The 24,514-nt window shown below is 49.1% G+C and overlaps 1 protein-coding gene across 1 annotated transcript in view; it reads right to left on the reverse strand.

The window, feature by feature from the left end:
• Positions 1-286: 286 nt before the first annotated feature.
• The window catches only part of FBN3 (fibrillin 3), a 271,545-nt gene continuing 247,317 nt past the window's right edge, over positions 287-24,514 (reverse strand). Inside the window, exons 51-65 of the mRNA XM_014520884.2 lie at positions 23,194-23,259; positions 21,773-21,898; positions 21,383-21,502; positions 20,062-20,184; positions 19,391-19,522; positions 16,848-16,973; positions 15,202-15,408; positions 14,494-14,619; positions 12,797-12,919; positions 12,025-12,141; positions 11,501-11,629; positions 10,101-10,220; positions 8,890-9,121; positions 6,238-6,406; positions 287-2,943 (exon numbers count right to left, since the gene is read on the reverse strand). Of these exons, the coding sequence (XP_014376370.1) occupies positions 2,569-2,943; positions 6,238-6,406; positions 8,890-9,121; positions 10,101-10,220; positions 11,501-11,629; positions 12,025-12,141; positions 12,797-12,919; positions 14,494-14,619; positions 15,202-15,408; positions 16,848-16,973; positions 19,391-19,522; positions 20,062-20,184; positions 21,383-21,502; positions 21,773-21,898; positions 23,194-23,259 (2,291 nt within the window). The 3' untranslated portion in view covers positions 287-2,568. The remainder of the gene's footprint in view (positions 2,944-6,237; positions 6,407-8,889; positions 9,122-10,100; positions 10,221-11,500; positions 11,630-12,024; positions 12,142-12,796; positions 12,920-14,493; positions 14,620-15,201; positions 15,409-16,847; positions 16,974-19,390; positions 19,523-20,061; positions 20,185-21,382; positions 21,503-21,772; positions 21,899-23,193; positions 23,260-24,514) is intronic.

Consider the following 24,514-nt stretch of genomic DNA (forward strand, 5'->3'; position numbering starts at 1 on the left):
CCATAAATGATGGAGACGCCCAATTTAAGATCTGCATGTTTGACTGCAGATGTTGAAAATAGTTCCAGGATGAAAGAGTGGATGCTGGTGATGTTGGATCCCAGCATTTTCCTTTTGTCTCTCTTGTCGATCTACCTCCACACTGAGGCGATGTTCCTTGAAATAACTGATTTGTGCATGTAGCTTCTTCTACTGTACATATTTTGGGGTTTGAATCAAAGCTCACTGGGGCCAGTAGAAAACTCCACCTTGCAGAAACAAGAGGCAGACCCACGTAACCCAAAATAATTTTATTGTTGCTGTTGTTTCCGATACAAAAAGGGATTCCACAAAGAGCCGGCTCTCTCTGTGGGGCAAGGTGGCACAGCTTCTGTACGGGATGTGCCCAACGCTTCCAAAAAAAAACAACCAGCAAGAAATGTCAATAAAACAATCACCACACCAGACTGGAAGGAAGGAAAACATTTCACTTTTTCATTTGACACGTTTGGCTCAACACACACACACACAAAACCCCACCTCTGAGCAATTATTATTATTATTATTATTATTATTTTTTTTTATAAAGCACCTTTTGGTAAAAAAACAAACAAACCAAAAACAAAATAAAGAAGGCCACCCATCATGTCATGAGGTCTGGTACTCTTGCAAAATCCAGCTTGTGTGGTTTGAAGCTGCATTAAGCAAAAGAGTTTTCAAGTTTGATATTAGCCACGATACAGTATATGTACACTTCCCCTCCACCCGTGTGGTGGCAGCTTACCAGGAAAAAATAAAACCACCCTCCCCTCCCCAAAGTACCAAAAAAGCTACTGGAATATGCACTCCTCACAACAATGATCAATCATAACATTGGTGGTTATACATAAATATGAAAGGGTGGATACAGTGCAGTAACCCTGACAATTCAATACCAGCACCAGCTTCTGAGAGCTGAAAGCACCTTAGATTTGGGGAACTGTCTATCAGGTAGTCTTGTGTGTTACCAGAGTGAATTAGCACCTTTATTTCCTTTGCTGATGCACAGTGTTGATGCAGAACCAAAAATGGAGTTTCATGTAAAACTAGAAAATGGCATTCTAGAAAACAGCTGCATGAAATATAGCCCGCTGGACAGGAAGCAAAGCCTGTCTGTACAAGCCTGATACAGATTCACTGAAACCAGATTGTCCAGATTCTTTTTAGTGCATCTAGTTGGTCTGCGTTGAGCAGAGATTTAGTATTTATGGCATCACCTTGGCATGACCAAGCTCCAATAAACAACCAAAGTTGAATGGAGTCCAGACCTGCACTTTGAACAATGCCTACTGACTCCGGGCACAGACCTATAGCACTAGGGGTGACTCAACTTGGACAGCTAAAAGCAGAGGCACTCAGAATCAAGGACCATTTGGACAATGGGGACCTGACTGGCTGTGTCTTTTCCCACCTGCTTTCAAGACAGCAAGGTCCCTTTAGCCCACTGCTCCCACCCATGGGAACCTCTCTGAGAACCTGGAAACACACTGGCAGTGGTGTCCAGCAAATCTCTCTCTCACAACGTGGTGAGTAATTTCTCTCGGGTAATGCAAATCTGCCTCTCTCCAGCTCAGGAAGGGTCTATCTGTGTTAGGCTCAGCACCATTTTTGATCATTTAAATTTTTTGTTCAAGCAAAATCAAGCCAATTTTTTAATTTTTTTTTTTTACAAATTCTGCCAAAGCTGCTTGGCATCGGACTGCTGATGTAAAGACATATGTAAACACCTGGAGTTGCTGGAGCTCTGGAAACAACCCTTGCAAACTGCAGTCTGGGGAGAGGGTGTTAGGAGTAGGAGCTAGTATTGCACATCTTCGGAATACTGCAATATCAAAGCCCTCAGCTGGAACAAAAACCTGCAGCCCTTCATATTCGTGAGCGGGTGATGTGAGGTTTCAGATCCAAACAGCCTCTTCACTCCACATGGGGTGACAAACATTAACCCTTTTTTGTGCTGCAAAAGGGCAAAAAAGGACCATCTGGAACACAGGATAAAAAAGGGAAAGAAGAGAGAGAGCAGCCACTATAGGTTTAGTAGGATTTTCCGTAGCACCATTATGACAATGCAGAGGCAAAGGGAAAACTAGATTTGTTGGAAAATGGCCCATACAAAAGCTTCCGATAGTTCACTGCCTAAGCTCTGTCCACAGGTCCCTCCCATATCCCAGGATGTGGAGTGGCAGGCAGCCCTTGGCCAAGGGAGACAGGAAGATTTCCCATGGTCAGCTCAGACCAGCAGTGTCTATTGCAAGAGAGACGAGCAAAGGGGATGAGTGCAAGGGAGGGAGTCCCGGATAATGGCATTTCAAACCACCGACAAGGGGTTTTCGGATTTGACTTTTACACACAATGACTCTGTAAAGCAGAGCAGCCTCTAGCTGCCTAGGTCCAGTGCTGAACCTAGAGGCACATTTCCCATCAGTCATGTGGTGCGGCCGGCGAGATGCTGGCACAGGGGTGCAGCGAGAGAAGAGGGATTTGTTTTTAGGTGTGGATGGCAATGCTAAGAACTGTGCTGTTGGTTGGCTGGCTGGTTTGTTCTCATGATTGCTAGTAAAGCTGGAGCTGCAGCCTCATCCTGAGTGCTTGGCCAAGCTCCCCTGCTAGGTAGTTGAGGTCATTCTTGGCCTCCAGTTTCTGCAGTTCCTTTTTGCGGTACAGGGGGACGCTCATAATCTCCAGCATGTAGGTGCCAGGGACTATCTTCTTGCGGCCGAGATGCAAGTAGCTGAGTCCTTCTTTTTGGTGAATGCGGAAGTAGCCATCCTCATTCCCATGAGAGATCATATAGCGCACACGGTTCTCCAGGGGCTCCACAGCTGGCAGCAGCTCCAGGATATGCTCCTTGTGGGCCAGGTCCGAGAGGTTCAGGAACATGGGCAAGGGAGCATCAGTGTCCACACTGGCCAGATTCACTCTGTGGTCCTAGAGAAGACAACCCAGGCCACATTTGTTATTGGTACCCAGAACAGCTTATGGTGAGACATAGAAAGGCACTGATGAGAGACGGGAACCCTCACAGGTCACCTCAAAACAGCTCTAAGATGCGGGAGTGCTGGGGATCCTACACATTCCTGAAGCACTGCCCCTCCTGCTAACTTTCTCCTTAGATATCCCTAGTGCTTTGTCTGGCTCACCTGACTGAAACCTAAGGCCTTTAACCCCTTGTTCTATCCTTGCTGACAAACGAGGTTAACTGAACTCTACCTCTTTGAGCAGCTGTGCAACTCAAGGTATTTACAGTACAGCTGAGATTCCTCAAAGGAGTGTAAATACTGGGCAAAGCCCCTGCACCTTTTACAGACTTTTAAATTATGAGGACAGAAAGGACCATTATGCCCCATTCTGACCTCAGGCATTACAAAGGCCACAGTATCCTTTGCCCAGGGATCCCTGCATTGATCCCAGCCTGCCTACTTGAGAGATAACGTGTTGGAAGAGATGTCTGGTCCTGATCCACAGACCAAGTGATGGCCCCATGACCAAAGGCAAGTGGTTTCATTGGTTAATTATAGCAGAACCCAAATTCTTCATTGGGTTAGGTTCCCAGTCTCCAACAGTACCTACTGCAGCTGTTTCCTTCAGTTTTTATTTCAAAGGGACTGCTTATGAGCTCCAGCTGAAAAATAGTGCCCTTTGAAGCTGAAGGGAAGAGCTAAGCAGCTTATTCACAGCTATTTTCTGTGAATTATGAAGGTTGCAAGCTACCCAGATATGAAGGATATAGGTCTTATTGTAGTCTCACTGTTAAAAATGGACACTTATTTCTTGCCTCAACTCAACTCACTTCTGCTCCAGCCACTGGCTGCCAAACCGGATCTAGATTCTGTGAATGTGAGTTATGTCACTACCAAAAGGTGCCTATGCATGAGTGTGGAGGCTGCTCCAATGTGCTGGACTTCCAGTGTGTCAGAGCAGACTCAGTGAATCGAGTCTGCTGGAGCGTGGCAATTGCTGTGCTCCAGTAGCCTCCTGGCGCCTTGCTTATCAGTGTCCCTGCGCTTAAAAATGGCAGTGGGGGTGCTTGAATCAGCTTTAGTTCAAGCACCCCTACCACCATTGTTAAGCACAGGGATGCTGATACAGGAGATGTGGTGGTGCTTTAATCAGGGTGGCTCTTGAAGCCGCTCTAATTAAAGCGTCACCCCTTCCCCCCACCCCCAGAGAACATGTAAAAGTGCCCAAAGAGTGTCTGAAGAGCCTTGTAAAGGGTGAATCACTGGTAGATATGCTGCCCAGTAGCTTTTCTTTTTTTCTTTATCAACTACTGAAAGGATTGCACATTAAAATGTTTTTTATTCATGATTAATATAATGAGCAGTGGTGTGGCAGGACTGGGTGCCATCATCAAGGCCTGCATGCAGAGTGTGAGTACAGCAGCCCTATCTCTGCCCCTGGGCAGAGCTACCATTCTGGATATTTTCAGCAAAGGCCAAGTTTTGTGTGAGAGGGGATGGCTCAGTGCTGTGCAGAGCTGAGGACACAGTGTGTGTTGAAAGGCCAAGTTTATGTCTCTCTGTGAATGCATTAGGAGGTGGGCACTCTGATTGTGTGTCACACTGTGAGGTCATCTCCTGACCCTTATTACTGCATCAGGAATAGCTCTCCATTTTCTGACAGCTGAACTAACTAGGCTACAGTTTGCTTTTGAGCTGTCAGCCTAGCCAGGCATAGGTTGAACTGATTTGGAAATCGATAGGAAGAAGCACATCCTGCGACTGACCCCCATGCCAGCAGGGCTGGGGGTACCATTCAACTCTCTCTCTTTCTCAGCCACTCTGCTTAGGAACCTATCTCTCCTCTTGATCTAAGCCAGAGGTGTTAAACTCATCAGGCCTTGAGGGCTGGATGAATGGCCTGGGGGCAGTCTGTGGGCTGGACTAATGGTGTGGGGCCATTAGGTGACTAAATTTGGATGCCTAAATGATGAAAAAAGTCATGCCACCCTGAGCCTTGGAAGCAATCACAGAGCAGTTGTTGGGCATGCAAAAGGTAGCAGGAGCTAGTAAAGACAGATCATGCCAGACTCACTTAATATCTTCCCTTAATATGATAAATGATTTTTTAGAGATGGAAAACCTAGTTTATCTGGACTTCAGTGCAGTGTTTGATATGTGTTCCTGTGCTCCTGGGAAATGATCAGTAAAGCTAGAGAAGATGACTGGGATTAGTGCAAGGATTGTTAGGGGGGTCAAGAACTAGGCAAAGGAAGAAAGCAATGGATTGTGCTGAAAGTGGGACTATTCGGCTGGAGGGAAGGTGAAAATGGACTCCTTAATACTTTTATTACTGGCTTGGGCCAAAAGGTAGAAGTGTGCTTATGACAATACTTAATGACACAAAGTTATGAGTCCATGGGCCAGACTGGGCTTGCAGACTGCACCCTCATGCTGGATCCAGCACGATGTGGGGGCAGTCTGATGTGGGCAGTGGCCTCATGCTCTACATGCAGTGCATTCCCTGGACTGGCTCCATGGTCTATGTGTACTATGTCCTAGACTGGTCCTGCACACCATGTGTAGTGTGCATCCACCCTGACCCCAAGTGCCATATGTGCCCTGTGGGGAGAATCCTGTGTGGACAAGCCTGCAGGGACTGCATGAAGTGTATAGGTCCAGTCTGAGGCCCACAGGCAGCACCACTGATTAGATTGGGGCGGGCAATTATTTTGGCTGGAGGGCTGCTTAATGACTTTAGGTGAGCTGTCAAGGGCCACAAGGATAGCCACACCCCTTGACAGATGCTCTGCCCTCTGACAGGTACCCTGCCCCCTGATCATCATCTTGGGACCACAAATCTCAAACTTAACCCCTGACCATTGCCATCACATCCACCCACAAACCCCACACCCACCCCCTCTGCAGGCAGGAGCTCTCCTCCCCACTCACCAGCTGTACAGTCATGTACCACCAGGCTCAGTGCCTCTACATGGGGCTCCCAGCTTGGAGGTAGAAGCCCACAGCCTGCTTGGTCCAATGGTGCGCAACCTCTGAAAGCCCACCACCCACCGGCTTTCAGAAGGGCAAGCACAGGCTAGTAATTATTGGTTTTTGGAGGGGTCCCATGGGCCGGATAGAATGGCCTGGTGGGTTGGATGTGGCCTGCGGGCTATATTTTGCCCATCCTGGACTAGATGATAGGCCTTGGCAGGCCAGATCCAGCCTACAGGTTATATCTTTGACACCCCAGATCTAAGCCATTCAGAGGGGAAAACCTTACCTGGTGCCTCTCAGTCCCATTGACACTGCGCCGTTGTCGGCCCCTCTTGGGGTAGCCATTTATCTTACACTCGTAGCAAGTCTCAGGAGAGAGCAAGTTGTCCTCGTCTTCCTCCTGTGGGGCAGGCAGGTAGGGGCCTTTGCCAAAGCCAAGTCCAGAAATACAGTGCCTGGTGCCAGAAGTGGAAAGAAAGCAACAGGATTCATTCCCAGAACACAGAAATAAGCACTTGGAACAAACACATGGTATTGTTCACACTGGACATGGCAGCCTGTTCTTTTCTGGACACCTAGACAATAGGTTTAGTTGTCAACATGGTCATCTAAATCCTTAAAATGCCACTTATGTGTAGGCTGGCATTATTCCTGGGCATTTGCCCTACACATGCTGATGCTCAGACTGGCATGGGCACAGCGAGGATTTTGAAAAGGGATGTGCAGATCATGTGGTGCAGCATCACGTATAACACAATATATATTTTTCTCCAGTTGAAAAGAAACTAGGAGATTTACTAATATGCTAGGGACCTAGGACCATATTATTCACTTTAAGAGCAAAGCAGAAACAAATATCACTTTATTAGAATGTGCATTAATTTACTAAATCATCTATTATATATAACTAGGTGAAAAGAATAAAAAGATGTAGTTTCATTAGTGCTGTAGTCATTGGAATTACACGTGCATCTCTTTCAGATTCATAAAACAAATCTAGGTTTCTAGAGCATCTTGACAGTGCATCCAATGCTTCACTGAAAGTTATTTCTGCACGTGAGTTAATGTTCCCTTGAGTTAACACTTCTCGCTAATGCTAAAAAGGCTACAGGGAGCTCCATTACCAGGAGCCACTAACAAACAGAAGAATGGCAGAATAAAAAAAAAGATTAATTAGTGGAACATCAAGACCATTAAAATGGAGAGAGGCTCATCAACATGTGTGGAGTGAAGAGTTTAGAAGGGGTTAGTTAGCTTATAACGAGCCACAAAGTCAAGTGACTCCCTCACTACTGCCTGAATAGAAATGCTACTGACACTGCCAGGCAGTTGGTTTTAAAGTTTTGGGTGGACCAAGAATCAAAGGGGGGTGCAACTGCACCAGCGCACCCCACATGGATCCACCTCTGCAGACTGGTCATATATTCTGGAAATAAAATCACAGTAAGTGCTTTTCCCCCAAAATCACCGTGGCTAATCTCTGTACAGGGCCAGGAGGAAAGCAGCAAGTCAGAAGGTCTGTGTCTCAGTGAGGTGGCTACTTACCTATAAGGGACAGGGCCTTGGGTTCTAGCTGGGGCCTTTGCTATCAAGTGAGGTGGAAGCTGCCTCTGGCATTGCCCTCCACCCGTTTTTCCCCTGGCCATGTTAGTGGCTCAGCTTCAAAAGGAGCGCTGGAGAGAGGAGTGAATAATGGCTGATCTGTGGTGTAATGGTTGGAGTCCTGTGCTGGGAGGCAAGACTGGCCTTGATTCAAACCCCTCTGAGGGGAGGAGGGCTAGAACCTAGGCCTGCCATTTGCTGGGCGAGTGCCCCAGCCATTCAGCTACGGGTGCAAAAGAAGGTACAGAGAGACGTGAACACACACGCACACATATGCAGCTTCTTGCCATTCCTGAATTGATGTCACTGATCTGGTTGATTCCATTTCTGGGCATCGAAGGTTGCTATATGTCCACAAGGAGTCTAAGTAGGGGCCCAGCTGCTTCTGTATGTGCCCAGTCTGTGAAACAATGTAGTTGTGCCTAACTGTCTGCCTATAAAGAGCTACTTAAGACAACCAAAAATACCAGGCAGCTGATTACATTTGGATGCCTAAATGACGAAAAAAGTCATGCCACCCTGAGCTTTGGAAGCATGCACAGAGCAGTCACTGGGCACTAGCAGGGGCTAGTGAAGGTAGATCATGCCAGACTCACTTGATATCTTTCTTTAATATGAGAGATGATTTTCTAGAGAAGAGAAACCTAGTTTATCTGGACTTCAGTGCAGTGTTTGATATGTGCCCCTGTGCTCCTGGGAAATGAGTAGTAAAGCTAGAGAAGATGACTGGGATTAGTGCAAGGATTGTTGGGGGGGGGGGTCAAGAAATAGGCAAAGGAAGAAATCAATGGACTGTGCTGAAAGTGGGACTATTGGGCTGAAGGGATGGTGAAAATGGTCTCCTTAATACTTTCATTACTGGCTTTGGCCAAGAGATAGAAGTGTGCTCATGAAAATGCATAATGACACAAAGTTATGAGTCACTGTCAGAGAAGGTATGAAATATGCAGCAAGAACTGGATGGCTTTGGCCACCAGGGTAATAGATGTGGGATGAAATTCAATTGTACAAAGTACACAATCTTGCACTTAGGGACTAATAACAATAATTTATGCTCATAGTTCATCAGTTGGAAATGAATGCATAGGAGAAAGACCTGTCTGTATCAGTGGATCATGGGAGGATTAAAAGGTGTTCTGATGTAGCCCTGAAAAAGGTAAATGTGATCCTAGAATTCACTGAAGGAATATTTTCAAAACGGATACAGGAATATTAATGCCATTGTACAAGGCACTGGGAAGAATCTGGAATACGGTGTGCAATATTCAAGGACGTTGTGGCAGAGCTGGTGGAAGCTCACATTTCACAAGGCCCCTGACCCAACAGAGCTGCTCCCCCTTGTCCAGCTCGGAAGTATCCTCCAGGGCAGCCACATAAGTAGCCCCCATCAGTGTTTGAGCACCCATAGCTGCAGGGACTGCTCCCAGCTGAGCACTCATCCACATCCTGGCACCCACCAAAGGCCTGGTCAAAGTCAAACCCAGAAGGACAGATGCACTTGAAGCTGCCCAGGGTGTTGTAGCAAGAGGCAGAGCCACAGACTGTGGGGCTGGAGCACTCGTTTTCATCTGGAAGAAGGACACAGCAAAATCAATCAACTTTTTTGGGTGCAGCAGAGTGGGAGGGGAGGGCACAGGGAGACACATTGCCATAGTACTGTGTGTTTTTGGGCCACTGCTCTGGCTGCTGTGCTCACGGCCCACAATGGCCAATGAGACTAATGAGCTGTGGCTGCAGCCCTTGGCCAGCATAGGCAGCTGCTGCCCATTCCAGGTCTTCCCTGTTGTGGGGAGAAAGGAGAGGTGAAGGCCAGCTCTGCTGCATGTGCGGATGTATTGCAGTGGTGTTTGAACATTTTGGGGTTAAATCTGCTTATATTACAATGATATTTCCCTCACTAGCTTGTGTATGGGGAGAGAAGGGGTTAATTGTGTTTTGAGGTAGCTTTTTGAGGGAGTCACATATAACCAGGGGGTCAGGGCCCAAATGCCAGGTCTCAGAGCGTAGGGAGCCAGGGGTGCACGCTGTTGAGAAGCTATGCCTGGGCTGGCTTCAGGAGGCACCCAGAAACTGTGGAAGGCTGAGTCCGAAGCAAGTGCTCCTCTGGGGATGACAGAGGCCAAATCATAAACTTAAGCATCTAAAAAAAATGGCCTGCCTGGAGCTGCAGTTGGTGTTAGTAGGAGCAGCAAGATCTCAGCACCCTTTGCAAACTAGCCCTGTCTGTGGGTACCTGCTGCAGAGACAGTTAGGGACTTGGCCCAGGCAGTCCAGTTTGCAGATTTTGGCTTGGGATACCCCAGCTGGGCATATGTCCCAAACAAAGAGTGCGATCTCTCTTTAATCCAGCCTTAGGTTCTCTTGGGCAATGCATTGCCCAAGGCTAGGTTTGCAGGGAGGATGCAATTCTGAACCCAGTGTCCTGCATCAGTTAAAGACAAACACCAGGGAATTGCTGACCTGCCAAGGGGGGGAACAGCTCAGCAGGTATCAGTCCATCCCCCAGTTATTATCCCCCTCCACCAGCAGCCTTGGTTCCACACTCACCTACACACTGGTTCCACTGGTAATGTTGCACGTAACCCTGGGGGCAGCCACAGCGATAGCCTCCCAGTACATTCTGGCAGCCATGCTGGCAGCGATGGTTCCCATCACACTCATCCACATCTAAGAGCACAAACAATACAAATGGCTCATAAAACTAGCCAGTAAGCAGCAGTGCGTGGACACATGGAGTGCCTGCTTGCACAGGGCTCTGGGACAGCTCAGTTTTCCTGTATCCGTACTATGTCCTGGATCACCGAGGAATGTAATGTCAGAGCTATTTAGCAGATCTCCAATCAGGCCCCAGCATGATCTGTCACCATCAGTGTTCACAGCTCAAGCTTTCAGAACAGCCAGCAGGGCCTACTTGTGTAGTCTGGAGCCCATGGCCTGCCCCTGATTGGGATGGCCAAGCTACACAGGAGTGGTTTCCTGGTCTGGAAGAGTACTACCACGGTATCAACCTCAGTCCTGTCTGGACAATCTGAGCCTATTCCACCTCCATTGACCACTACTTTCTATCGGCAGCAGTGTCCATCTGTCCTGGAGGAGGTAAGGCTCCTCAGCGCATTGCTGAATTTGGGATCCCTGCCAGGAGCAGGATGGGGTGGTGATGAAGAAAAGGCACGGAGGAAGTCACTGCAAAGCAGCATGTTTCAGAGTTAAGGACGTTCCTTTGTTCTCAGAACTACATGCTCAGGGTCTCTGCAGACTCAGGAAGGTAATGGTTGCCTTTGGTTCATATTTCGTAGGTCTACTTTGCATCCATAGCTCTCTCCTGAAAGCTGAGATTCTGGTTTTATTTCATCATAAGCTATGGCCCTGAACACAGACCTTACTATGGCTGATGTTCAGGATAATCCCACCCCAACTCAAGAATCTGAAGACTGAGCAGGGGCAGGAAAGCCTCTGTCAGAGGCTCTCAGGTTTGGGGCCCTAGCAATAGCCCCTGCCTAAGGCCATGCTATGGGCCTTGAGGTGCATCCTTTCTCTTGGGACAGTGAGGAATGATTGCCTGAGTTGGTGGGGGCTATCTGCTCTGCATTGTTTCACCCTGCATAGGATGAAGACTGGCTTTTTTTCCCCACTTAGTTTTTTTTCCTACATTTTGTTTTGTGTAGTGGCTTTTGCCTAGCATGAGATTCCCTATGCTAAGGAGATACACCTGGGCTGCAATAGCTAGTGGCAGTATCTTTCTAGGACTGCATAATAATACCAGGTAACAGCTGGTATTACCTTCTGGCTGCACAGAGTAATTTTTAACCTTTCTTAGAGACCATAGCTTTGTATTGAAGAGCATCCAGAAATCCAGGTCAGTCAGTACTGCTTGAATTTAGACAAAGCAAGAAGCGTAAGTGGACAGTGAGGAAGGAGTGTTTCAAAGAAGAGTGGATAACAAGTACCTTCACAGTTGACACCAGAGCTGTCCAGGGAAAATCCTTTCTGACACTCGCAGTTGTAGCTTCCTGGTGTGTTCAGACACTGTCCTTTAGCTCCACACAGGGAAGGCTGGGAAGTGCATTCATTATTGTCTGGAAAACACCAATAGCTTTTTGTGACTGATTAGCCTGAAACTTGTGTTTCTTGCCATTTAAAGACATACCTTCTGGAGAGGCTTTCCTATGATTTTGGCTGTTCTGGTACTATGCTGCTGAATATGGTCTCTTTAGTGGAGACAAAAAAATGGATAGACTTGAGATGAGAGAAACAGAAGAAGGACAGGATAGCAGCAATCCCATGAAGAGTTTGTGGAGATATTGGGCTGGACTCTAGTCAGAGCAGGGAGCTGGAAGCAGCATCTATTCTCAGGTTCCCCTTGATGCTAACATTAGGCCAGCTGAACTAGAGGCTGCACTGGTGGTGGGGTGGGGTTGGTGGGGAGGTGGTTGCCAGAGTTGCCTAGCACAGAAGGAAAGGCCTTACTCACCAATGCAGGATGAATGGTGCTGGGTGAATCCAGGAGGGCATTTGCAGTTGAATCCGCCAATGGTGTTCACACACAGGAACTGACAGTTGTGCTGCTTGGTGGAACATTCATCCAAGTCTAAGGTATCAAACATAAGGCCACGTGCCTCTTATTTACCTCTTTCTACTTCCCCTGTACATATAGCAATTGGGTTGCCACACTGAAGCATACACAACTTATTGGTAGAGAAAGCCAGAGTGGCAGGGACTGGCTCTTGTATAAGAAATATAAGTGTGCAGCAATCCTTGTGTGCAACCTGACCTTGCATTAATATAGGCTGCTCTGGCCATTGAGATCGGCCACTTTCTGATAGAAACATTTCCTTCTGGCTGCATAGCACAAACCTCAGTTTCCCCTAGTCACCCTGAGGAGGACACAGTACCGTTCTGAGAGCTGGGTAAAGACAGTCCAGCAGCACAACAGCTACTGTGACGTGTGAGAGCTGAGTGGAGCCTTACCCGCTCAAAACCTTGGGAGATCCCTGGGTTTATTTATTCATAGCAGACCTGCAGCGACAGTACAGGGGGTCGAACTCTAACCCATGAAACCCAATGAAAGGGTTCCCATTGATGTCAGCAAGGTCAGGAGTTTGCTATGCACACTTCCATACACAACCCTGTCAATTCACTTTTGTCAGGTCTGGCTTTGAGCCATGAGGCTATATGGAAGCAAGGACTAGGACTCAGGGATATGGCTTCCTCCCTCTGCCATCTCTTTGTCACTGGGTGGGTACCTTTGCACGTCTTCCCATCTTCATGTAGGATGTACCCTCTGGGGCAGGAGCACTGATAGCTTCCCTCGGTATTCTTGCAGATGAAGTTACATGGTTTAGGAGACTGGTTACACTCATCCAGATCTAAACTCAAGAGGAACAGGGCATGTCAGTATGATCTGGGGATGAGCTGTGCCAAGCCCTGATAGAAAACATGAGGAATCTCATCAAGTAGAAACTTCGTGTAATTAATCAGCTCCTTTGTGAGAGACCTCTGACCCTCTGGGATAATGGCTCCACTCACTAACGAAAGGCAGTGAGGTTTACCTGGACCAGAGAGGTCCCATTTCCCACTATGGAAGGAAGAACAAGAACCTGGTTTGAGTGATAAAATTTTGAATAAGGGGTTCTGTTGTTGGGAGGATGTGAGTGATCTTCCTATAAGACATGAGAGAGAGACAGCCAAGGGAGTAGGAGCTGTTACGGGATGCGGAGGTATGAGGCCTTGCTGTGTCACGCTAAGCACAAGCCCAGATGCATGTGGCTAGTGCCCTATAGGAAGGGGACAAGATGATCATACAGCTTCCTGCCCTCTGCCGGCACAGGGTTGTTTCACCTCCATGCTGTTCGGAGGCAGTGGGGAGCTCTGAGCTGTGGGTACATCACTATACAGGTGACATGAAGCATACTCATTTAGATATGCTAGACATCTTCTCACTGCCCAGCCAAGCCCACTGTCCCAAGACCAGGCTAAATGGTGCTTAAGCTGGACATGACAAGGGAGACAGAAGTTAGAGATGGACAGGATGGTTACTATCACTACTATTGAGGGCATTTCTTCTATTTTTGTCCCATGACCATCACAGATCCTGGTTCCCAAATCTGGGCAGCTTTCCCCACCTATGTCAGGGGCATTCTATAATCCATGCCTATGTGCTTTGCAATTCACAGCTCATTGAGCTGCCCTTGGAGACCATCTGGAAACTGCCACTGGAGGAAGCAGCAGCTTGCTGGCAGGCAGTGGTAGCAGCAAGGAACTCATTACACCACCTTGGCCTCAGCAATAACTTCTCATGTTTTTCTGGCTGGAGTACTAGGTGATGGCTTTGATCTTGGAGTCAAACTTCCCAGGACTCCAGCTCAGCTTACACTGCTGGGCAGCAGGGCACATGAGACAGCATCCCTCAGAGTTAAGGGTTTGGATGCTGGGAACAACCTTCCCAGTGGCTCCTGGATCCTATTCCCTGCAGTCTAAGTGAATCCATTTGGGTAAGGTGGGAGGCTGGGTCTTGGGGAAGAAGAAGAGGGAGGGAGAATGTTACTGTTGGACAACTTTCTTTACTTTAGGCAAAACAGCCTAAAAGTGCACAAGACAGACAGAAGCATAGCTCAGGGAATAAGGGGTTAAACTGCATGTGTGACAGGGACAGCATGCCCTTGACCTGCACTCTCAATGAACTGGGGGCTGGGAGGTCCTTTGTGTTGGCTCTGTGGAGTCAGTGTCTGTATGAGTACACATGTGTAGAAGCGCAGTTGTCAGGCTCTGGTCAGCACCAACCCACGGCACTGCAGGAGGGGAAAACTGCAGGATCCAAGCCCAGGTGATCTTTTCCACCCATAGGGGGGAGGAGGAGTGGGGGCTGAACAGATGCCCCCACTGTCCCAAGTGGCCATGTTAGAGCTGAGGCTCTAGGATGAGGCTCACTTCTGTGACATACCTGTGCAGGCTGTGCCTGTGATGTCTGTGGTGTAGCCCAGCTTGCAATGGCAGCGGAAGGAGCCGATGCTGTTGATGCACTGTCCATTTTTGCAGAGATTAGGCAGCACCTTGCACTCATCAATATCTGGAAGGAGTGAGTAACTCGTTAAAGCAATGGCTCTGCATCCTGCTGGGTCTGCACTAAGATTGGTGCTGCTACAAGGTAGCTCAGCCTCTGCCTGCCACGGAGCATGGTGGTTAGCTACAGCACAGGGCATGGGGCAGAATGAAGATGCCCTGCCTCAGAGGCAGCGCTGAAGACACTGATGTGGGGGAAATAATTTCATAGTTGGTAGGGTTGGAAGGGACCTAAGCAGATCATCAAGTCCAGCCCCCTGCCATGGGAAGGAAAGGATGCTGGGGTCAAACGACCCCAACTAGGTGATTGTCTAGCCTCCTTTTGAAGACCCCCAGGGTAGGAGTGAGCACCACTTCCTTTGGATAATAATAATAAAAATAATCATGTCCCGCAGCACCTCGGTGTGCAGCACCTTCACCTTGATGATGCAGCCTCCTCCAGCTGGTGTTCCCTTCTTGTATCCATGCCCTGGCCCCCTCCACATCCTCTTCAGGGTGATTTGGATCCCTGGGTGCCGTAAGAAGCAAGCCCTGCACTGCAATTCTCTGGCTTCATTCCCCAGACCAGTGTGTGCAGCCTGGCACTCACCTTGCCCATCAGTGGAGTACCCAGGTCCATGAGGACACATCTTCTTGTATTGGGTAGTTCCTGGGAGAGGGCAGAGTTCACACTGAGTTCCCCAGCCACGTCCACCATTGCAGCAGCACTCGGACTTGGTAGCCAGGTTGCGGTTGGTGGAGGACATCTGGCACATAGTCTGCAGCACTTCAGTGAAGCAGAAACCTTGGCGGGTATCTGGGAAAGAAAGAGGGAGAGAAAAGTAGTAATGGAGACAATGCCAGTACTGGACATGACAAGGCAGCCAGAGTCCAGCAAATGTACTGGCTGGAGAGGAAACTCTGGCCTTTCTGCAAGCAGAAGGGCCTGGGGACCCATAGCTGGAGATGGGATGCGACAGCAGCTCTGCTCTTCAGGTGATAGTGGCAAGCCTGTCTTAAAAGACCTGGCAGACCCTTCACCTGCTCTCCTGGGGCCAGGCCAGGACTGCCCTCTGCAGATTTCTAGTGCTTGGCCCAACTTAACCTGAAGATCCCAGGTCCTTCCTGTCTGACCAACATGGCTAGCAGTTCCACAATCTGTCCTCAGTGCTCATCCCACAGGTGCATGCACCCTGCTTTCATGTCTCCTGCCCAACCCAGTACACTTCATCGTGTTACTCTGTCCCCCCAGGTTCACAGCCCTTCTCTTGCTCTTCCCTGAACAAACGCCATTTCTCCACACTGCCTAAGCTAGTGCTTCTCAACCTTTTAAGTCTCAAGGCACCCCTCTATAACTGTTCTAAATTTAGCAGCACCTCGGGATGCTGGTTGAGATTTAGTGAGCTAGAATCTAAATACTGACAAGTCCTGGGGGCTGGCTTGAGGCTCTGCAGGTTGAAAAACACTGATTTAGCTGGTGTCAGGGGAGGACAATGGGTGTAGGACCTCACTCGACTGTGCCCAGGTCTTTCCATTGCCCCCCCATCTCTAGTGCGTAAGGGTGATTCCTGAGGCTGAGGCTGCTCCCTTGGGGTCATGCAAGCTGGCAACCAGAGGCGTCTGCCTCATGGCTCCTCCCAGGGGTCCTAGGAAGGTAGGAGAGGCTACGGGGGCAAGCTAGGCTGAAAAATGTGGCTCTGTTGACATATCTGCCCACCTGCCCTCAGCAGAGTGTCCAGCTTGGAGTGTGGGGGCATGCAGCGCAGTTATGTCCCCAGAGACACAGCTGGGGATGCCACTGGTCTGCAAGGCACTGCAGCAGGTGTGGGGAGTGAGACATGGGGATGAGAGCATTTTGCTCCTCACACGTGGGCTGGGTGCCATGGATCCCCTCAAGGGCTTCGCAGCATCTCAGGATCTAGAACCCTGATTGAGAAGCCCCATCTAAGCATGCTGTGTAGCAGAGGGGCATTAAGGCCCCTCACTCAGTATCACAGACTGCTGAGTAGACAGAGCAATTTGCTGGCAAATCTGAACAGTAATTCTGTGCTGGAGACCCCCACTCCCAGCATATTTACTCCTCTTTTGCCAGTTCTGAGTCTCCAGGCTTGCTCAGAGGAACAGGACTAGGCTGCTGTGGGACTCTTTCAGCTGTTACAAGTCTCCCAAAAGGAGATTATGGAGAATACAGCAAGAACAACCTGCTGCCCACTTCAGACCTGGTCCAAGCTTGATACAGCTGGTTGTGTTAATTACCAATGCACTCAGTGCCAGAGGGGCTGACTTGGAAGCCTTCGTTGCAGTCACACCGATAGCTGCCCACGGTGTTAACACAGCGGCCATTGGGACAGATTCCTGGCTTGGTCCGACATTCGTTCTCATCTAGGAGGAACAGAACCAAAGAAGTGCATGGTGACTCACATGGACACAAGCCACTATTGAAGCAGGTCTGTAAGCACAAGATGTGATTTCATTAGCTGTTACTACACAGGAAATAGATCTAGGAGTCATTGTAAACAGCAAGCTAAAAACATCAGCTAGTTCTCATCAGCTGTCAAAATATAAAACAAAATGTTAGGGATTATTAAGAAGGGAACTGTAAACAAAACTGAAAATATCAACATGCCCCTTTATAAATCCACACCTTGAATACTGTGCCCAGTTCTGGTTCCCTCACCTCAAAAGAGAAAGTACAGAGAAGGGCAACAAGGATGATTAGTGGTATGGGGGGGGAGGCTTCCAGATGAGGAGAGATTAAAGAGGTTGGGCCTGTTCAGTTTAGAAAAGAGACACTTGAGGTGGGACATGATAAGGGTTTACAAAATACTAAATGGCAAAGAGAAAGTAAATAGGGATTTATTCTATTCTACTCTCTCTCAGCACAAGAACTTGGAGGTCACAGAATGAAACTAGTAGGTAGTAAGTTTAAAACTAACAAAAATGAAGTTCTTTTTCTCACTTCATGTAATTAAAGTGTGGAACTTGTTGTCACCAGATATTGTGGACAGTTTAACCAGATTCAAAAAGGGACTGGGCATATTATTGGAGGAAAGGGGCATTGAGATATTGAGCAAGGGAGTTAGGGGCACAGCCTCTGAATCAGAACTTCCTAGACCTTAATTGCTGGAGGCTGCAAAAGAGAAGAACAGTGGAAAAAAAACTCCGGTCATACCAAGTTCACTCTCCCTTTCAGCATCCACTATCTGCCACTATGTGACACAGGATACTGGACAACACGGACCTGTGTTCTGCCCCAGTAAATAGAAATTCTTATGCTTTTATGTTCAGTGTGACAGAGCTGCAACATTGCTGGAGCAAAGCAGGACAAGCTTAGGGGAGCTCTAATGTGCGCCAGCATGTCCCAGATTTCCACCAGTGGGTTGGCTGACTGCAGTGTTTCAGAGCTACTCCCTCACCCTCTCCCTATCCTGCCCTTGTGTCAAAGACTTGGGAAGGGTTGGAGTTGATGCAGTTTCTTTGGCTATTTATGCAGGCTGAAGTAACCTCAGTGTAACAGGAGCGCCTCTTCAGGGTCCGTCTACTGGTGACCCCGCCCACCTGTTATGGGCCAACCTCCTGCCTTCTCGCCTGCCATGCCTTGTTGTTAATTGATTAATAGATATAATTAAGCAGGAGACTGCCCATTTCTTTCCCCGATGCCAGGGGGCGCTATCTGCAGCTCCTTTTCCTCCCCTACACCGCAGCCCAAGCCTCGCCGACGATACTGACATTGTTTTGTCTGGGCCTTGTTATAACCTGGCCCCCTTGTCCTCCCTGGGCCCTCCATGGCCTCATCTCGCACTGAGCCCTCACTGGTGCTCGGGCTCTCTGCAGCCCCGTCTCACACTGCGCCCTCACTGGCGCCGGGGTCGGTACACCCCAAATGCTGTGCCCTCTCTGGTGCTGGGGTCCCCACGCTGCTGTGGATCTCCTATGAGGCCTCCTCCATCCCCTAATTGCCTCACCCAAGCCACCGGTGTTATACAATAATAAATCAAACACAAGCCCCTGGGCTGTAACAAACTCAAGCCGCCCGGTTGTAACATCATTCAAACCCTACCAGGGAATACTCCGTCCCACAACAGAATCAGGAGCTGCTCGTGCAGTCAGGCCTCTCCCCTTTGTTTGCTCAGGCAGAGCTCCTTCCCCCTCGGCTGCCAGCAGGGAACTGCCCTCCTGGCTTCAGGCCTGGGACTTATATGTGAGCCAGGCCCTACCCCTTCCTGTCAGCTGGCCACTGGCAGGGGTGGGGGGCGAGCTCACTCTGGTTGCCCTGGTAACCCACAGCTGGGGCTCCCTACTCACTGCTTGGGCTCTTTCCCCTAGCAGTTTACACTCTTTATAGGAGCCGGGCACCTAAAGTGCCCTGTGACACTCAGCTTCCCTTAAGGTAGACACGCGTTCTCTTTGTACAAGTCCAGGAGCTCTTGGGGTGGGCTAGTATTGGCCAGCAAGTTCTAGTGTAAAACAATGGGGGGACACTTCTAAATGCAGCTCTTTGCAGAGGAGGCTGCAGGTGAGGGCTGGGGAGAGGGCAAGGAGAAAGGCCATGATCAAGTGAAGCTAAGCCAGTGTCATGCACAGCACAATCGGGCCCTGATCATAAGCTGGGCCTTTGGGTACTGATACAACAGAAGAAGCTTGCATTTGGGCTCTAGGCAACTTCAGACTGATAGATGGACACAGGGAGAGAGTTGGACCAATGGATACCCAGGGACAGGGCTGGACAGATAGCTATCTGCCTGGAGGTGGATGGATATTGGCCACTGTGGCAAATGCCCCCTATAGATGACTGATACCTGTGCAGCTTTCTCCGTCAGGCCTGCGCTGCATCCCTGGTGGACAGATGCACATGAAGGTACCAATGAGGTTCTTGCACACCATTCCTCGAGACTCACAGTCATGGAGGCCCTCAGCGCACTCGTCCAGATCTACAATCAAGACCACACTGTTGAGGGCACTTGTTTCCATCCTGCACGAAACACTTTGGCCCAACATTGAGTGAAACTTCCGGACCCCACCTTGTATAAAACTTGGTCTTACACTGAGAGGGCTCTTTGGCTCCAGCCACAGTGCCAGAGTGCTCCACAGACAGCAGTTCATTACTGCCAGGGAGGTGTGTGCGATGTGGGTGATGGTTTCTAGCACTACAGCACAGAAAGATGACACAATTTGATCTGGTGACAGAGCCAGGAGCAGAATCCCAGTTTCCTGCTCTGTTTGACCGATTCTTTCCTACAAGGAAGTCTAGCTGCAGTGCTGCAGGCTGCTTTGCGTGGCAGCACAATATGCTCCTTTGCTCTTCAGCTAAAAACATGAAAGAGCATGACAGGAACAGGTGCTGAAAACATGGAGTCTGAATGGGAAGAGGAGGATAGGGGCAACAGTGCTCCACAAGGGCAAGTGAAGCTGGTTAAGGGCAAAAGGCTGTGGAAGGGGCTGGAAACTCCTTGGCAAAATTGGCCTTTACCTTTGCACATTCTTCTGTCTTCCCGGAGGGCATATCCAGAGGGGCAGGTGCACTCATAGGAGCCAAAGGTGTTGATACAGCGGAAGGCACAGAGCAGGGGGTTCAGCACACATTCATTGATGTCTGAAGTCAGAAAGAGGAGAGTGAATCTGACCCCCACACCGCAGAGGGACCAGTTCCTCTAGCAGAAATTGCATTACTGGTTATACCCTGTATATCTCTATGGCTACTCTAGGCCGTGTTGTCACTGGGGAGAGAGTGGTGATTGCTCCCTGTTATAATGGCTTGACACACACTGCTATTGTACCAGTAGCTTACTGCAGTCCCACAGGCCCTAGCACTGCCGTGGAATGAAGAAGGCAGGTACATCTTCACATCACTGTTACAGGGATAAGAAATACCAGTCTTATTCCATACGGTGGGTAAGAAGCACGCAGCACCCGATTCTGGGAAGAATCCCAAACCTTTACTGTCTCAATATGTCTGGTTGCCTCTTAGGCCCTTTTCTGTTTGCAGAGTGATGCTATCTGGCAGGGGCGATGCGTAGGGGGTGCACATGGGTGCATGCGCACCCCCGGCATGTGGCAGTGCATCCCCTGCAAAAAGGAGCCACTGACACTGCCGGCAGCACCTGTGGGTGGTCGCTGACCCCTGGTTGGAGCTCGCCACGCCACACTGCCAACAGTGCTGGCAGGGCATGGCTAAGAGCTCCACGCAGCCCAAGTGACTTGCCCCAAACCACACAGGAAGTTTGCAGCAAAGCAGTTCTTTGGTTGGGGTGGTTTGGGTCACTCATGCTCTAGTCCAATGCTATAATCACTGCACTATCCTTCTCTAGCAATGGAGTCCAGAGCTCAAAATGTTTCTCCCACCTTTACAGTGGGTATGGAGCAGAGATCAATAACCCTTAGTACCAAGAGAAGCCCTCTCCCAGGATCACTCTCCATGGACTTCAGAAGCTCTGCTGGAGCAAGAAGTCCATGAGTTCCACTGTGTACACCCTGTCCCCCAACCTGTCGATGCTCCAGGGACACATCCTGTCACAGGAAAACAGTCTGACATGCATCCAAGAGTGTGAAAGATTCAACTCTGATGCAAACACATGTTGAGGATGGGGGTGGAGGGTAGGGTCTGAGAAAAAATGGGAGAGAGTGTGAGGGTAGAAGGGGAAGGGTGAGAGAATACATGTGAATCTGCACCCTGCTCAGTACCTTTCCCTCCTCACTGCAGTGCTGGATGTCTCACCCTCCCATCCAGCTGCACTAGCTCCACTGAAGGCTTGCAAACCCAACAAGATGCACTGGCCCCCAAGGAACATTACCTTCACATGTCATCATGGGGCCTGGCTCAAATCCCTCCTCACAGGTGCATTCAAAGCCTCCTACCACGTTGCTGCAGGTCCCATTCCCACAGGGGTTACCAATGGAGCACTCATCTGTGTCTGAGGAAGGCCAAGAACAGCATTAGAAGCTTGAGTTTATCTCACAAGAGACCCTGGGACTCATCTCTTTTGGCAGCCAGTATATTCAACTAGAAGCCAGGGTGGGTGAGTCAGAAATACCCCTTGGATTTAAGGGGAAGAACAATGGCTGGAAGCATCTAAGCCAGAATTTGGCAGGCAGCAAGTTGCCCCACTTATGCAGTGACCTTCTTGTAGGAGCTCCTGCCTCCTCCAAAAGGACCTCCTTTAGCTTGAGGTAAAAGCACTTACCAACACAGTTGACTCCAGTGTAGTCCAAGTTATACCCAAAGGGGCACTCACAGCGGAAGGAGCCATCAGTGTTAATACATGCCCCATTTATGCAGATGCCCAGGTTCTCAGAGCATTCATTTACATCTGAAGTGGAAACCAAAAGAAACTTTGAAATTCCTGATTCATTGGTAGCTTTCCATACCCTGGCACCAAATGTATCCAGGTGCTGAGAACAGCTCCCTTGTGAAGACAGGGCTCCAAGGCTACAGACTAAGGATTGTGGGGCAAACTATGGGGCATCACTCACTAAAGTAAGTGAGAATTTGGCTTCAGGAAGGATTGAGTAAGAACTGAATGACGTGCCCCAGGTACAGCAGGAAGGATCCTAAGCCCATAGAAAGCATACAGAGCTCCTGGCGCAGGAACTCAGCATATACATGACATAATACATGAGCCTGACTACTTCTTGGTCTGAAACAAAAGGCATGTTGCTCACTGGTACATTTTGTCCATTACATCATCTGGCCCATGTGCAATAGTGGGCCCTTACCTTATTAACCAGGAAAAAGGGCACAGGCCCTTTAAATGGACTGTTTTGAATAGCAACAGGATGAATTAGGCCTAAGACGCATAAATTCAGCTCCAGAACAGGAGAGGGACAAGACTGGCCCAGATGAGGAGCTCCTAGTAAAGCTCAGCACTCCCAGGGATTACAGGCTGAAATTGAAGCCTGCTACCAGCTGTAGCTAGGGAGCCTGCAAGCTAGAAAGGGGCATGCAAAGAGGAAAAGCCCTTTGTGCTGTTAAGAGGCTCATTTAATAGAGCGTTTGATGACTACATGTTGAGGGCCACAGCCCTGTGGGCTCCTTGGGACTTTGTGCATGTAGGCTACCAGAAGCCCCTTGGTCTGATAGCAGTGTGTATCACACTCCAGAAGAGCTACTGGGGGGGTGGGGGGGGGGTGTTACTGTAAGTAGGCCAAGAAGGGCGGAAAGCAGAATTCATCAAGACCAGACAATCCTGGCATGCTGACCTACAGTAAGAGACTCAAGGAGGACTGCAGCCCTGAGCAGCCTCAATTGGGGGAACTGCTTAAATCTGGGTGGATTTATTTGGTGAGACAGATGGCCCTAGGGAACTTAACTGGCAGGCAAGTAAGGACTTAAATGGGACCATAACAACTACTGGGCCAGCTAAGGATGCTGCATGATGATTAGAGTGGGGAGAGACACCTAGTGTCTCTCTGATTTAAACTGAGGGCTGCCTCCTAAATTTAAACTGATTACCAACTAAAGCATGGAAGGCAAAATGAAGGAGGTAACCTACGGAGGAGCCAGAGCACTTAACAGACCCCAGCTGACAGGCAGGGGGCATAAAGACCTGTGAGGAAGCTCAGGAAGGCCTGTTACACCACGATGTTCACAAAAATCTTGCCTTACCTTCTCGGGTATCGCCTGGGCCAGGGATGGCCCCATGGCCATATGGACACAGCTCCTGAAAGGCAACTGGGAAAAATGAGAAAAGTGAGATGTGCTAAAAACTGCTCCCAATTGCTGCAGCTGGAAGACACATCACAGAGCCCCTTAGGGAAACCCTGCCTGGGCTAGTGACAAGGCTTTGTACAAAGATAACTCATAGGGTGCTTAGGGAATTAGCTGGAGTCATAGCGGAGCTCCTGGCACAACTGTTTGAGCACTCGTGGTGCTCAGGTCAGGTCCCAGAGGATTGGAAAAGGGCCAATGTGGTCCCTATTTTTAAGAAGGGGAGGAAGGAGGTAACTATAGGCCAGTTAGTCTCACCTCCATCCTTGGCAAGAACTTTGAGAAAATTGTTAAGGATCACATTTGTGGGGGACCAGCGGGTAAAATGATGCTCAGGGGCAATCGGCATGGGTTCATAGCAGGCAGATCCTGCGTGACTAACCTGGTTTCATTTTACAACCAGGTCACAAAATGCTTGGATGAAGGAATAGGGGGAGACATTATTTACTTAGATTTTAAAAAGGCCTTTGACACAGTGTCACGCGCAATTCTTATAAATAAACTAAACAGTTGCAATGTAGATTATTACACAGTCCGGTGGGTAGAAAATTGACTTATGGGACGCAGCCAAGGAGTGGTGGTGGACAGGTTGGTTTCTACCTGGAGAAGTGTGGGCAGCGGAGTCCCCCAAGGCTCTGTCCTGGGACTGGTACTATTCAATATCTTCATTAGTGACTTGGACAAGGGAGTAGAAAGCACCCTGTCCAAGTTTGCTGATGACACCAAATTATGGAGGGAGATACACAAACTAGATGGCAGGGAGAGAATCCAGGCTGATTTGGACAGGCTGGGGAAATCGGCCGAACAGAATAGGATGCAGTTTAACAAGGATAAGTGTCATGTGTTGCACCTGGGGAGGAAGAATCATCAACACTCCTACAGCCTGGAAGGTACCACTCTAAGTAGCACAACTGCAGAAAGGGATCTCGGAGTCATAGTCGACTCCAAAATGAACATGAGTCACCAGTGTGATGAGATACTGAATAAAGCTAACCGCACCCTTTCTTGCATAAGTAAGTGCATCACAAACAGGTCCAGGGAGGTGATACTTCCCCTCTGTGTGGCATTGGTCAGGCCACAGTTGGAGTACAGCATCCAGTTTTGGGCACCGCACTTTGGCAGGGATGTGGATGGCCTGGAGAGGGTTCAGAGGAGGGCCACTCATCTGGTCAAAGGCCTACAGAAAAAACCCTATGTGGACCGATTGGGAGACCTGAAC

Source organism: Alligator sinensis, unplaced genomic scaffold, assembly GCF_000455745.1.
Source record: "Alligator sinensis unplaced genomic scaffold, ASM45574v1 scaffold103_2, whole genome shotgun sequence".
Classification (NCBI taxonomy): domain Eukaryota; kingdom Metazoa; phylum Chordata; order Crocodylia; family Alligatoridae; genus Alligator; species Alligator sinensis.